General features: G+C 39.5%; 2 protein-coding genes across 2 annotated transcripts; one reads left to right on the top strand and one right to left on the bottom strand.

Annotated features, from left to right (window-relative positions):
* Positions 1 to 1,285: 1,285 nt before the first annotated feature.
* Positions 1,286 to 2,764, bottom strand: LOC119727901. Its single transcript, XM_038199979.1, has one exon. It carries the CDS (start codon positions 2,762 to 2,764, stop codon positions 1,286 to 1,288), a length of 1,479 nt encoding a protein of 492 aa, XP_038055907.1.
* A 3,691-nt stretch (positions 2,765 to 6,455) lies between these two features.
* LOC119727900 (thioredoxin-like) lies at positions 6,456 to 15,367 on the top strand. Its single transcript, XM_038199978.1, has 5 exons — positions 6,456 to 6,476; positions 9,589 to 9,693; positions 10,629 to 10,688; positions 13,232 to 13,294; positions 15,075 to 15,367. Exons 1-5 carry the CDS (start codon positions 6,456 to 6,458, stop codon positions 15,153 to 15,155), a joined length of 330 nt encoding a protein of 109 aa, XP_038055906.1. The 3' UTR covers positions 15,156 to 15,367.

Here is a 15,367-nt window from a genome sequence, read left to right as displayed (position 1 = left end):
TAATATTTTAACATATTTAAATACATGTACCAAAAGACCACAATGATTAGTCTACGGTATGATGCAGTTAAATCAAATGTACACATATGTATAGTACCGGTTTCAAACTTTACATGCTACAATGTTTAAATTAGAATCCTCAATGCTGATTGGTTAATCCATAGCAACACACCATGCTACATTATCCCATGGTAAGCACGATCCAAACCGTACTCCGCATATCGCGCTATTCTGAGATGCCCACGCAATTCCTGCTCTACACACTTTTAATAGGCACGGAGCGTCAAGTTTGCTTGAGTATACCGGTAGGCCTACATTTCCAAATCCCACTCGCACTCGTGAAAAACAACGAAATTAGTACATGACGTATCGTATACACCTGACACAGACGCACTACTGGTACATTATTCCATGTTCCGCTGCAGGTGCTCACAGGATACAATGTACACGTATGTACCAGGTATGTACCGTACCGGTAACTTACCGGAAATGGTACTTTCATGTATCAACATTCATTAAGGAATTCAATGAACATGATGAACATACAATGTACATTTGTAGTTTCCATTACATGTAATTGATTTTATTTCAAATCAGAGTACTACATCCATCAGGCATGCAACTTTTCCTCGGATCTGCTGATTTCCTCTTTTTTCACTTCCAATGTGTGCCATTGAAAACAGAAAAACACTGTACTACATGTAAGTCTTGGAAAGATTTGAATTTCCTCTGTTTTTGTGACTTCCCAGTTGCATACCTGATCCATGATTCTTACCGATAGTCAAGATTGCAGATTTACTCTCTACAATGCACATGTCAGGGGGGTCAGGTTGGCGTAGTGGTATTTCCTCGCCTTCCACCACTGTGACCCGGGTTCGAATCCCGCCCGGGCAGATAAGTGGATTGGGTTTTCAGTCCCTACCGGTACCTGATTCCGTGGGTTTTCCTCAGAATATTCCTCTGGGTTTTTCCTCCCACCTCTAAAACTGTAATTTCTTCTCATTGTCTTCTCTCTATCCATCCTGTTATTGGCACTCGCGCTTTTGGATGTAGCTGAAATAAAATAAAATGTACCGGTAGCTCCTAAAGGGCCATATAAAATTTACAATTTCCCCTTCAACATGTGTTCAAGTAACCATCGTAGCAGTTGTAGATGTGCATAGTGGCCATTGTAGCTGTTGTTGCTATACTATGCATATAGGTTGCAGTCATAGTCATACATTGTAATAGTCATCATAGCTCATAGTCGTTGTAGCCATAACAGATGTTGTCGCAGTCATTGATGTCATAGCCGTTTGTTCCTGTCATAGTCGTCATAGTCATTGTAGCTGTCATCGCAGTCATACTCATGGCAACCATCATAGCGGTCTTTTTTGTCATCAAACCCATAGTACTTGTCGTACATGTAGTCATATTCCTCATAGCAATCATACCGGTAGCTGTCATAGTCGTCATTGTCATAGTCGTCATGGCCATCATAGCAGTCATTCCTGTTGTCGTCGCTGTCATAGTCGTCATCGCAGTCATAATCGCCATAGCCATCATAGCAGTCATTGCTATCATAGTCATCATAATCATAGTCCCTGTCATCGGAGTCATACTCATAGCTGTTGTCGTCATCACTATTGTCATAGCTGCTGTCACTGTCACCATCGACCGGTGACGTCGGCACATGCCGTCGGTTGGCAAAATCATGTAAGACCAGTGATCGGGAAGAAGCTGCTGGCAGTGAACTGTAGCGAGGCTGAGATGAGCTGCTCAAACGATCATCAACGTTGTTCCGGTGGTGTGCACCAGGCTGAATCCGGTCAACCGATGAACCAGAATGTTGAAGTGGGATTCGGTTGTTTCGGTCCTGGGAGATGACGCATGATCTACTAGCTGGCTGAACCGCCAACTTTTTGTAAAGCTGGATCAGGACTTCGCAGCTACTCATTGGTTTGTAATTTAGATCGCGACAGTACCTTTTCACGGTGCTGGAATACTGTCCAAAAGGTAAGGTGGATTTGCCTCGGAATTCAAACACCTTACCCAGTCCAATTGGAGATGCAAAGTCTTGCTCGAACTGTGTGTCACTATTGTGTTGATTGTCAATGAACAGCACAAAGCAGCCCGGCTTTAATTCATGAAGAAATGATCGAAGGAGGTCGCCACACCCTGGTTCATCTCGGAAGAAAGCAGATACTGTGGAGAAGAACTTCACCATGGTTAGCATGTCGGCATCTCGGATGAATCGACGAGTAGAAATGGACGTAAGAGCGGTATCTCTGACAATATCGCATCTTTTGTATTGTACTCCAAAACGCTCGGGAATACGCTTGTATATCATGTCCCAGGTGTCTTTCCAGTTGGGATATAGATCCAAGACCAGGCATTCCAACAAGGGCGGGAAGATTCCTTTCTTACGGAGGAAGGTTGTCAAGCCAACCAGGTCTGACCCAGGCCCGCCTCCGATGCTGCAAATCTTCAAGTTACTCTTGTTTTGCCAACTGTTCAAGATCTTTGATGTGTACTGAAGTGAGGAGAACACGAGATGACAGTGCTGCATCAAGTACAGGAAGACGTAGGCGCAGCGGTTTGCTGGGTCACTCCAGTCGGAACGACACTGGCTAGAAGCGTTTGAAAGTCCCCCTTTGTACATCTGGGAGATCTTTCGCAACGCTTTTTTGACCTTTTCAATCTTCGTTAAACCACCAACCTGATCCATAAGATCATCTAAGACCTCTGTCAGTACATGACGATAGAAGTCAGCGGGAGATTCCATAGTTATCCTGTGAAGCAAAAGTTTTGAACTTTCAATACCAGCACGACATGAATTTACACAAATGTACTTGTACATGTATGTGGGTCATTCCCCTGGGTTGGGGAACAATGTGTGACATACCGGTATGACCATATGAAGAAAAGCATGAATGCCTTGCTACATGTACATGTACATACATCAGTCGCTCTACATAATATTTGTTATTGGGTGTTTCACTGCAGAAAGTTTTAAATAATTTCAATGTATTTCATGTGTATTTTGCAAAATATATGAGCAAAAATGTCATTTCGGACGCAACATGGACACCGTGTCAATGTTACATGTACATTGTACGTCCAAATATGACATTTGTCTGTGAAACATGACATATCTGTGAAACATTACCCAAATTCACTTTACGTACTTCTAACTATACAATGTACATTGTACCGGTACATGTACATGTATGCAACACAATAAGACAAGCTTTTAGTCAGGTATCAAATGTCGGGTTGACCAGGCCAAACCGACCCAAAACATTAGAGATACAGGTATAATCCGAACCGAAACCAATCTTAACTCCCTCAAACCGATCTGATCCGACCCGACAAAAAAGGTAAAACCAACCCGAACCGACCCGACCCGAAAAAAAAAGCGAACAAAACAAAATATCTGACTTGGACAAAGTGATCACTTTTTTTGTGCCTGCCCTTAGCCACGTGGCATGAATTCTTTTGTAAAACCATGGTCTCTCTCGGTCATACTCAGTGGGTTGATTGAGAGTACTCCACTCGATATGAGTGAAAATTCACTCCCAATGACTGAAATTATAGTGGACCATGGGTGATCTATTTTATATATTTCCCTAGAAAACGTCTGGTCAACAAGTACATGTATTCAATCTGAAATTGGAGTGATTTTTACTCTAAATTCTCTAGTCCCTACATGTAGGTTCATTGGAAATTGGAGTGATTAAGACTTTATTCAACTCACCTGAAAAGTTGCTTACTTGTTTCAAGATACCGTATATATCCTGACCAACTTTATTATGGAATATATAGACCTCACATAGTAGTTCCTGTTTTACTTGAGGGAAGCCACTGTACCAAGATAGTCCAACAGGGCGTTGTGTACAGTATTCCAGGAGAAGCAGAAACCAAAATGTTCTTTTTAGCTCAGTACTTGTAACAGTGCCATTCAGTTATTGTGCAACATTCCCTGAAAAAATGTGGGGAAATCCCGATGGTGAACTTTTAATTATTAATGCGGGGATCTGGTGATTTTTCAGTCAGGCAGGCCTAACCTTTGAGCTTTATCTGCATAACATTAAAGTACCGGTGTAGCGTGAATATCCGACTCCATGAAATGTGGACTCATTGGTACAATGTAGTACTGCGCACGCGTGAGTACGATACTATGCTATTTTTAGGATAGTTTCGGGAGAGTGACCTGTCACGTGCGAGGGATCAACCAATAATAGGGAAATAGGGGTCCGATTTTCATAGGAGTCGGATTTTCATGTGACACCGGTATGTTCGAGGGACTTAATACAAAAAAAAAAAAACCACACAAAATTTAGTTATAATTATGACTTCTTTTTTTTTTCTTTGGTTGCTTTCTTCAGTTTGGTCCCTCTTACAAACAAAACTGCATCAGTTTCAATCAATAGCCTAAACACTTCAGAAAGATTTTGATAGTGCCACATGAAGTAAAAAAAATACCCTTTTCTGAATATGTCCGAAACCGAGTGGTTTTTCGGACCTATCTTGGTTATCAAGAATGATTTTGCAAATAAATTTTTAAGAACTACACTTCTACCAGGGATGCTTGAAAACCATGTGTTTCAACTTGACAGCATTAACACAGGAAAAATTACAAGCCCCCAAAATGTCTAAAACGTACGTCCGAATTTCCGGCATTATTTCACATTGATGAGAGAGTTGTGTGATCGAGGTGATTAACCTTTGGTTTTCTATGCCCTCTAAAACACTCTTGTCATGCTCGTTAAAAGTTGAAATAAATCAGATGTTCGACTGTAATTCCACACCTTGTGGTCATATAATGACAGTGGTGAAGAGCAAATCCAATATAAAAGAGTATACAAATATTGAATGCTTCGAGCCTCCCGAGGTGATCCATGGACTTCCTGAGGCGAAGCCGAGGGAAAATAGAATGGTCCATGGATCACCGAGGGAGGCTAGTTTTACTTTACCACGAGATAAAGCATTCAATATTTGTTTTATAACACTTCACCCACAGATTCTGCTTGATTTTAATATTTTAAATTATTTAAATCTGAACACAGTTGAAATAAACTTCAATTTCAATACAAAATTGGTGGAAAATATATTTCTCTCTTCCAAACTACCCCTTCACGAAATGTATGAACCCAGAAGACTGCGGCGCGCTCTCTTTGGAACAATACGCGCAACGCGCACACCAGCATCCATTTGCACACAAATACCGCGCCATGGAAATAGTACTTTGGTTGCTAATGGTATAGTACTTTTGACCGTGCACAGAAAGATAGCAAAATTAGAAAGTAACATGTGACTCGCTCTCGGCCAATCAAGACACAGAATCTGTGGGTGAGGTGTTATAATACAGTTTATTGTTTAGGTTTGTGCTAATTTGGAACCTTAATATTATAGACATTTCTTTTTTTTAGATTGCTCTTTTTTTAGCAATACAATTTAGGTTACTTCTCTTTTGAATTAGACATGTTAGATGTGGACCAAAAAAAAAAAGACCTACATTTAGTTATAAATGAAATTATTACTTCACAAATATTAAATTATATGCGGTATTGCAGATTGGTTTGCACCATAATAAAAGCTCCTTTTCAGAGGATTACATTCATGTATATGCCCAAAGTAGAAAAGTATATTTTTATTTGTTCCGGTTAAAAATGAAACATAAAAGATTTAGATTTGAGTAGAGAAAAAAAGAATTGCTTGTTCTAAAGAGCGTGGAGAGTACCGTACCGGAACCTTTTTAGCCCTAACGTTTCCAACTCCATCCAAACCCATCCCCCATTTTGGTGGTTTGGTTTTGTGGGAATTGGTCCTGCAGGCTTGGTTTGACTTAATGTTAATTGAGTATGATGGACTTGGGCCTGGAAGCCTAAAGCAAAGTACAGGGTATGCATTGAAAGCATTGTGATTGATGGATTTGGCAGACATGTATATTTGTCCAGTACTAATACTAGGGTAAGACAGTAGGGAGTTTTAAATTAAGAGTGCATGTATAGTACATGTACCTGTATACACAAAATTGGCATACATAAAAAAAAAAAAACCTGAACTACCAATTCCGTACTTGATTGTACTGTAAGTCTCAAGCACCCTGTGAAACTATGGCTCCTGGCGTGCTTTCATTTTGTGGATTTTTTTTTAAATTTCCAATGATGGTTGGTCAACCATCGTTGGGGAAAAAACTGAGGTTTTTTTCCAAATATTGCCCCAAATGACAAATTTAGTTTGTCCACATTTTGTTCGCAACTGGTTACACATCCGTGAACGGGTGCATGCCAGCAAGTCTGGTACCCGTACCTGATAATTCCCCGACCTCCATAAATTGCTCTGTTTTGTCTGAAGTAGGGTCGGGGAACAAGGCTGCAAGAAGAATTTTTTTAACTTGGTTTTTCCAGCATCTATGGACTCGAAACTTTAAACATGCTAGTGTAACAATATTTGCGATGCAATCAAGCAAAATGAGTCGTTTGTTGACCCTGGTAATCTTTTTTTATACCGGTAGATTTGAAGCACAATCTTGAGCAGCGTTATTAGGGTACATGTACCTGTAGGCCTACTGCTGTGAAGACCGCATGCTAATACCATCTTTAGTTCAAAAATTATGGAAGTCGAAACACCAAGAGATGTGATGAAGTGATGTGATGAAGTGGCCCTATTTTGGGCCTGGACTAATTTTCAATGTCCAAATGAAAATTCCTGACAAATGACTCATTTAGCTTGACCCCATCACATTTGCCACAAAAAAAACACTACATGTTACCACCAAATCCATATTTTCTGAAAATTACAGCAAAATTAAGGATTTTGTTTACGTATGTAGACCTATTGCCTTTAAAATTAACATTTCTCAAGCAAAGCTACTGGTACAGTATAATAATTTCAACACCCCCCCTTAAAAAATGTATGTCTTGATTTTGTACGGTAGCATCTCGTTGGGTCCAAATTAAATAAGGATTGTTAGCAGAGGCTTGACCTTCAATGATGCATCAGCTGCATAGAGCAATTTTACTTACACATGTACATGTAGCATCAGAAGTGGCTGAGTGACTGGGCGATGATGTGAGGCTTCATTAGATATTACACCACTGGAGATTACATGTAATTGAATAGAGATACGGTACCTCAGCAACCTACATTTAACCACACAGTTTAAATACAACAAACAGTTCTGTACTGAACATTTTGCCCCTGAATTTTATGTTACATGATTATTATACATGTATGGACGGGGTCTACCCGATGTTTCAGAATACCTACATGTACATGTATGTTCCCCAAAATCCTTAGGGTTAGGGTTAAGGTTTAGGGTTGGATGTTAGGGTTTAGGGTTGGGGAATATAGGTATTGGGGAACATAGGTACCGGTACATGTACAATGTACAATTGTACCCCCAGAACATTGGTGGTTAAAAATCGCTATAACAAATTACTGCTGTACATGTGGCAGGGCCCAAAATGTAACGAAGAAAAACGGTTCACTAAAGAAAATATCTGTAAAGGCCTGGTTCAAATTGATAAGTCGCGAAAAATTTAATAGCAAACTGGGACCAATTTTTTAAAAAAGAAAGAAACAGACTGAATTGGGATGGAACTTTACCCCCCCAAAAAATTTAATCCAGGATTAACTGCAAGTTTTACATTCACAAAAAAAAACTTGAAATGTGACCAAAACAAAAAAAATTCCTTTTGGGAAAACAAAACCAGAAATTAATAAATTTGGAAAATTAAATCAAATTGGAAACAAAAAGTAATTGGAAATGAAAAGTAAATAAACCCAACCAAAAAAACTAAAGAAGACCAAAACCAACATAAAGGGGGGGGGGGGGAATCTTGAGTAACTAAAATGATTTCTTTTTCATGATGGGAGCTACCGGTACTCCTATTTAATACACTATACATTGAATACATGAAAATAAACAACTAAAACTGGGCCCTGCCACATACATACCAAACAATTTTTGTGAAACATTTTGTTGTTATCTAAAACATTATCTAAAGCAGCATCTTAATTATGGAACACTTGCTCCATCTTGTGATGCATAAGACAGTGTAATGCACCCTTGTCAACATGAAACTAGTTATAATGACTGTGCATCTTGCACATTAAGTGCATAATTTTAACATGTACAAACAAAATGTACCACCTACGTACGTGCTTGTACATGTACTGTAAATGTGATTCTAAATATTATGCTTACAATGTACATTCTGATGTTCATGTATTTCCCTGAAATTTACAAAACATTGCTGAAAATATTCAAGTTTGATAAGGCCAAAAAAAAAAGGCTCCGGTTTCTGGTATGCACGCGCGTCGCTGTAGCCATGCGCGTCGGCAAAAGGAAAAAGTGTTTTTCAATGAAAGATGATGTCTCAAAACCGCCAAACTCACTGGTTTGACTGGAATCCTGCTGCTGCACAATTTTAACGTGTTTTTAGATTGGGTTATGGGTGAGAATAAGTTTTATGTGGCCTCTCTGGACTCCCATATATTTGCACTAAGTTTAGTCGGGCACCATTTGCAGTCATCAGCCGACATTTGAAGCAAAAAAATCGGGTAAAAAAAAAAAAAAAGCCGCGTCGCCGCACCACTTTTTGGGCAAGCTCCATACCAGAAACCGGAGACTTTTTTTTTTGGCCTAATCCATGTCCATTTCAATGAATTGCTGCAGGCATTTCTTCATAAAATTTAAAGAACTGTATGCACGTGTACATACATGTAGATGTATACGTTTTTGAAACAGATACTGGTAAATGAGCAGTACCTGAAGCTTTCAGTTGTCATTCGTCATTGTCCATGTCCATCTGTCAGGCAGTCTTCTAGTTTGCATTATTGATGTCCATGTATCAATTCAATTTTTAATAGAAATATGAATATTGTGGTTTAGAAGTATTTTCATGTGGCATTGTTGCTGACTGCTTACAGATGTTTCTGTCCCTAGTCCTGTTTTTACCACACCACGAAAATACTCTAAAATTTACAGTTTTCTTTGTTAACAAAATGTGTAAAGCATTTTTCTATTTCTAAAACTACATGTATGTGCATGTATTTGGTCTTCCATAACGAGCAGTGTAAATTGACCTCCATTCGTGTACATGTTCATTTGGGGTGTGGCACCTTGAAAAATAGTTTTTCAAATTGAATTGATAATTTTCTAGCAGTACATTTCATTGTGAGCTTTCCAGTGAGACATCGCACGAAAAAAATCAGCCCACAACACGTAATAAATTAATTAATTTCAACTTTTGAATTAAGAGCGGGACTCTCCTAATTCATTCTGAATACTTACCAGTACATGTATGTGCGCAAATTCTGAACTGGAGCGCGCCATTTATAACCACTTTTCAGAACTGTATGAAGGCCTGCAAAAATAAACAAGCAAATTTATTTGTTGCATGACATTATGTTCCTTTAAACTTCGTTTGGAAAGAAAATCGAAATTTTGAAAAAGCACTCACATACCACCTTTAATATTGTTATGTTTCATTTTCCTCTTGCTATGGAAAGTTATTTACCCATGTATGTCTCTTGAATAGACTTTGTCTTTGTTTTCAAATTAACTTTTTATGCCTGACTGTTTTTTTTTTTTTTCAGGAGGAGTTTGAAAATTACAGAGATAAAAGCGGAGATACCCTGGTTGTGGTGGACTTCTACGCTGAGTGGTGTGGGCCATGCAAAGCCATCAAACCAACTTTTGTGGTAAACAGTCTTTTGGATTTGACAATCTGAAGAAAACGTGCCTCTTTCTAGGGCTGTGCGTTTTGGAATAACTCACTAGTCGATTATTCAAACTCTGTTGAATATGTGAAGACTTCATTTCCAAAATGCGATTCACGCCACATTGTTCCCTTTCAGAATCCTGCTGTCTCCTGGCTACCCAAAAGCAATATTGACGGTTGTTTTATACTTAACCCTAAAAGGGCCGGGGTATTTTGACCATCTCTCAGCCAAAGGGTTTTGGAATTATGGCTAATTAATTGTTCATATGTACGAATGGCAATTCTGCTCTGTGTACACGACGTATATATGCAAACATTCAGTTTTCACGGAAAAATTTTCGCTACGCGGCAGCCCGTGGTCCGATTTTTATGTTTTTGGTATCAAAAGATGCGCAAAGCTCGAGGCTAAAAAGTCATCACAGCTCGAGTCGCGAAAAAACTTTTTTAGAGGCTATCGCGTAAAATGTTGGGGTCAAGTACCAAATACCACAGAATACTACATTTGTTGTGCACGCTTGTATGGAAAGAATACTACAGGTTACTCATTAGTATTTTGTAGCATTGGGGGCAGTTAGGGTTAAAGTTTCAAAACCCCGCAAAAAGTTCACCATTTTCAAATGGATATATATCGCGTGTTGGAAATAAACTCTTCATTTGTTCGAGTATGTTCTAACCTCAGACTAAGGGATGTAGTGCAGAATGACTGATTCTGAGGCGTTTGATGATTGACATCCTCCAGAAGCTCTCTCTGTCTGTCTGTCTTTGTAAATACCGGTATGTGAGGGGTACATGTGCACGGAGTCTTCCATTTACATTGTATCATTGAGTTAACATGCAGGGAGTGGGACAACTGAAGACAAGTCTCCAAATTATGGTCAACTAATTTTAAGGTATTGTTTTCCTCTTGACTTCCAGGAGCTTGCCAAAGAACATAAAGATGTGTGCTTCATCCAGGTCAACGTCGACGAGCAAGAAGTAAGTTCAGAAGCTTTAAGTGTGCCTGTTGTTGCATATTGACAAGCAAGAAAAATAAATCCAACAAAGGAGACAAAATCTAAATTTTCAAATATGCTCAATTCTATTCATTCACAATTCCAATACATCAAAATGCAATCAAATCAACCAAACTGCATGAAAGTACGACACACATCACTTAATTCACATTACAGTACACCATCAAAATCAAACTTATACAATCATAATTTAGTACTTAAGTCTTGCCTGACCAGCAGCAGCAACGTCATGACAACGTCCCAATTCGTGGCATCCTACGAGGAGTGAAACGGGAGTAAAATGCAGGTCGGCCCGCCGACACGGAAACGAAAAGTTCGGTTACAGTCTCATCACGAGACGGGTAGCGGACCCGCCGAAAGTTCTAGCGTTAGGACGGCAGCTCACCAACAACCAGTCATGCCAGTAGGACAGCAGTACGGCATCCAGTCGAGTCAGTATTACACCAGCACGCCGACACGACGTCTGCCCGACGACAGGTGAAGCCACCATCAGCGCTCAGCACAGAACACACACGTCCGACAGGTAGAGAAACTGCACGGCTCTTGACAAACGATATGGCTCGATGTACATGTAAATGGACCAGCCCTCCAGCGTAGCGTCAACGAAATGTGCTGCAGTCAGGACAATTAACGTGGTTTTAACCCTTTTATATAATCAAATAACAATGTAACAATAAATATCCCTGGATCGCACCACTTGGGCACGTCTGCACGAACTACAGGCTTACGTAATGATTATAAAAGAAACAATAACATTCTAAAAATTGTGCGGCTGGAAGCCTGAGACTCTATAAGACACGTCTATTTCAACTGAAGGGGTGAATAAATCAATATAATTACAGAAACCGTAACACTGTGCAGTGTGAACTTCACATCGTGCCTGGATGTACAACTTTCTTGTGCCTTTTTACTGACTCGCGCTGTCCGCACTGGACTATTAGACCAGTAGTTTTTATTTTTTAATGGGGCAAACTTTAGCTGGTAAAAGTAACCATGTGAAACCAACTGTGGGACCTTGCTGCATTGAGCCATCAACACCAGTGCATCCAGTTTAGAGACAACGGGAGCTAGCTAGTCACATTGACAAATGCCACTGTTGTATCCTTCTGCATTTGGCAATCACAGACAATAAGGCGGTTTGGTCTTGGAAACTTTGACCTCTTTGGTCTTGTTACACTGGGCAGGTTTCTCTTTTTGTGGTTTATTTGATAATTTTGAAAGCTGTGTGCTCTCTGAGTGATCCCTGTTTGCTATTTCCAAGGTTTGCAGCATTGCTAATGTTGCCAGCATTGTGACATGCCATTTATTTAATGGGTTTATAATTATAATTTGGGAGGCTAATCATCCTTACTGGCAGTTGGGATGCTGAATTTGCGAAGGACGCGGCTTGCTACGGCTACAACGTGGTCAGGCTGCTGGCACGTAAAGGCGCCTATGGCTGCCGGCCACATCAACCCATATGATCATGGAGCACAGCCTGAGATCGAAAGTGTTTGATTTTTCCGGAGGGAGGAAAACCGGAGTGCCCAGAGAAAAACCCTCGTGGCACAGGAAAGAACCAAAGCACAACTCTACTCACATTTGATCCACGGCCGGGATTCGAACCGGGGTCACCTTGGTGAGAGGCGAGCGCTGTACGCACAAGCCACCCATGCCACCTTGGACAAAGATGCTGACAAATTGTGATAACTGTCATCATAGTGCTGGATAGCTTAGTTGGTACAGGGTGTCCTGAAAATAATAAACATGTAAACCCCGCCATTTTCACAAATTTACAACCGGAATTTCCTGCAAATGTGTACACGATCTTCAAGGTTACAGATTTAGCTTGAGAATACTGTTTGTTTAATTAAGATTGCTTTTGTAAATCCAGAGATATTTTTGGATAACGGCAAAGCCAAAAAAAAACATTCTGTGCCAATTTTAGGAAGCGAGTGCTTCAAAGATCAGACAACGCCAGTGTGGCTCTTTTGATAAGATTATCCCTATGGGTGTAAGACGAACATTCTATTCACACGACAATATAGGGTTCTTCTTTAAAACTTCAATGAAAGAGTTCAATTAATTATGAATAAATATTGCACACTCTGCTTATAAATGTTAAAATCACTAACGGCAAAGTGATTTGGTTTTAGACTAGGACTATACTGATTTTAACTGCTTCACAGAAAGTGGCACAAAATGGGTTTCTTGGCTTTGCCGTTATTCAAACATTTCTTTGGATTTACAAAAGCAATCTCAATGAAACAAACGGTATTCTCAAGCTAAATCTATTACCTTGAAGATGGTGTAAACATCCCCAGAAAATTTTGGTTGTAAATTAGCAAAAATGGGGTTTACATGTACCATTTTTTTTCAGGATGCCGAAATGGTAATCCGGAGGTCACAGGTTCAAATCCCCGTTCCAGTCATTTTTTACAATTAGTATGTGTTTGCAATTTGTAGTTTCCCTTTGTGTTTTACCCGATTATTTTTAATTAAAAATCTTTGTTTTTCCCAATCCAGGAGATTGCTGCTGAGTGTAAGGTGGAGTGCATGCCAACCTTCTGTTTCTACAAAAATGGAAAAGTGAGTTTACGTGTCAATAGAAATCCTTTACTGTAATAGTATACAAATAATGAATGTTTATGAGTGCAATGGTAAGAATAATTTCATGAGGTGACAGATGGAATGTTCCATTCCATGAGGCGAAGAATGGAACATTTCATCCGTCACCGAATGAAATTATTCTTTCCATTGCACGAACGTGAAACATTTATTATTTGTTTTATATAACACCTGAATAAATCCTTGTCATCTGATTGGTTGACTTTAAATAGCCAATTTATTCAGGTTAAAAACTGTTTAAAAGTTCAACAAGTTCATCATATTTAATTTATGCAAACTGTCCAACAGGTTGAGATCAATCATATTCAATTTATCTCGATTTAAAACAGCGCCACCACCAGCAGCAGTGAAACCGTGCAATGGAAGTTCTATTCACCATGCAATAGAACTTCCATTGCACTGTGCGCTGCGCGCCGTGTGTTGGGACAAATAATTCAATGACATGTGATCAATGATCCACCAATCAGATGACGGGGATTTATTCAGGTGTTGTAAAATCTGCAATATGGAGTTCTGCGTGGTGCCGGAAAGGTACCAAAAATGGAAATAAAGTGGCTTTCTCCTGGGAATGGCAAAGGGTACTTGAAACAAGGAGAGAGCAGTTCTCAAAACTGGTTCTTTTCACTGCCACAGTTTTTCACAAAAGAGACTTTGGTGTATTATGTATTGTGTGGGGTGCTGTGGTCCAATGGTTACGGTCTTCGACTCGTGTGCAGTGGTACATGGGTCCGAATCCTGACGAGGAACACGGTGATTAAAAAATAATCATACAATCTCTAGAGGGATATATTTGTAACTCACGTAACAGTGTGTCTGCCCATCTTTGGTACAAGTTTAAACATTTAAGAAACCCCTTTTGGTATAGAATATGAACCTGAACATGTTTCTCCTCCTTAAAGCTACAGTCCATCATTTGCAGCTATCCAAAAAGAAACTGACGTAATTATTGTTGAAAAACATACTTGGTTGACAGATAGTAAGGGAACTAAACTCCCTGTGAAATTAGTTTTTCTGGCAAGCTGTCATTTTGAAGAAATCAAGAAAGAAGGCTTTTCCAACGATGCGCTTAAAGACGCATCAGTTTGTTTTTTTATTTGGCGAAGCGAGCGCAAGCATTGACACGATGCACACGTATGCGCGGTTGCTATAATTCATCGGATCAGTGCGCGACATCGCGTAGCTGAAATCGGCTCAATGAGAACGTGTCTTTGACACTGAATTCAGGCCCAATTCAAAACATGATTCAGCAACTTTTGATTTGAAATCAAGATCCTAGAATGTTGTTTTTCTCGAAATATACAGCTGAAGCTGTGCTGATTAGTTGTTAGTTGTTCAACACCCTTCTTTAGATTTTGAGCACTTTTGTTGCTTCAATCGAACAAAATGCACAAATTACAAATGATGGACTAAAACAAAAAACAAAAGCTCACAATAACACTTGCATTTTGCCTGATTGCTTGAATTTTGTATTCACTTTTTTTAATTTTTTTAATGGAGTTCCAGAGGGTATGCGGTAAAAGGAATTATTAATTTTTTTCTTGGGGTTGGGAGCCCAAAATAGGGTCGGTCAGAAATGAGAACTAAAGAAATAAAAAGGGGACACCCCAAGATGAATTTCATTGAAATTTGTTCTGTTTTACCGGCCAAGCAGAAATCAGCGTCCCTAAATGTTGCCACTCTAGTCTTACAATTAGTCATTCGGATTATCACCGCTAATAATTTCCCCTCTTTCTATTTCCAGCAACTGAAGACCTTCTCCGGTGCCAATCAAGAAACACTGAAGTCGGGAGTGAAGGAGTATAAGAAGAAAGATGCTAAGTAGACGCCCTGTCATCCTGGTTTGTGGGAATAGCCTCTTAGAAAAATGTATCTGAACTGATTTACACAGGTGATTCGGAAAGATGGGTACCCAATTTCAAAAAGATGTTAAAAGTAATTTTTGAAGACGGGGTTGAAAATAGTACATCATTAGAAACCCCTGTTGTACAAACACGAAACGACAACATTTCTGAAAGTTACAATGTTCGGCAAAAA

The sequence above is a fragment of the Patiria miniata genome, unplaced genomic scaffold (genome assembly GCF_015706575.1).
Source record: "Patiria miniata isolate m_02_andy unplaced genomic scaffold, ASM1570657v1 HiC_scaffold_20, whole genome shotgun sequence".
Taxonomy (NCBI): Eukaryota; Metazoa; Echinodermata; class Asteroidea; order Valvatida; family Asterinidae; genus Patiria; species Patiria miniata.
The sequence above is the reverse complement of the archived record's forward strand: the minus strand, read 5'-3'. Positions and strand labels throughout refer to the sequence as shown.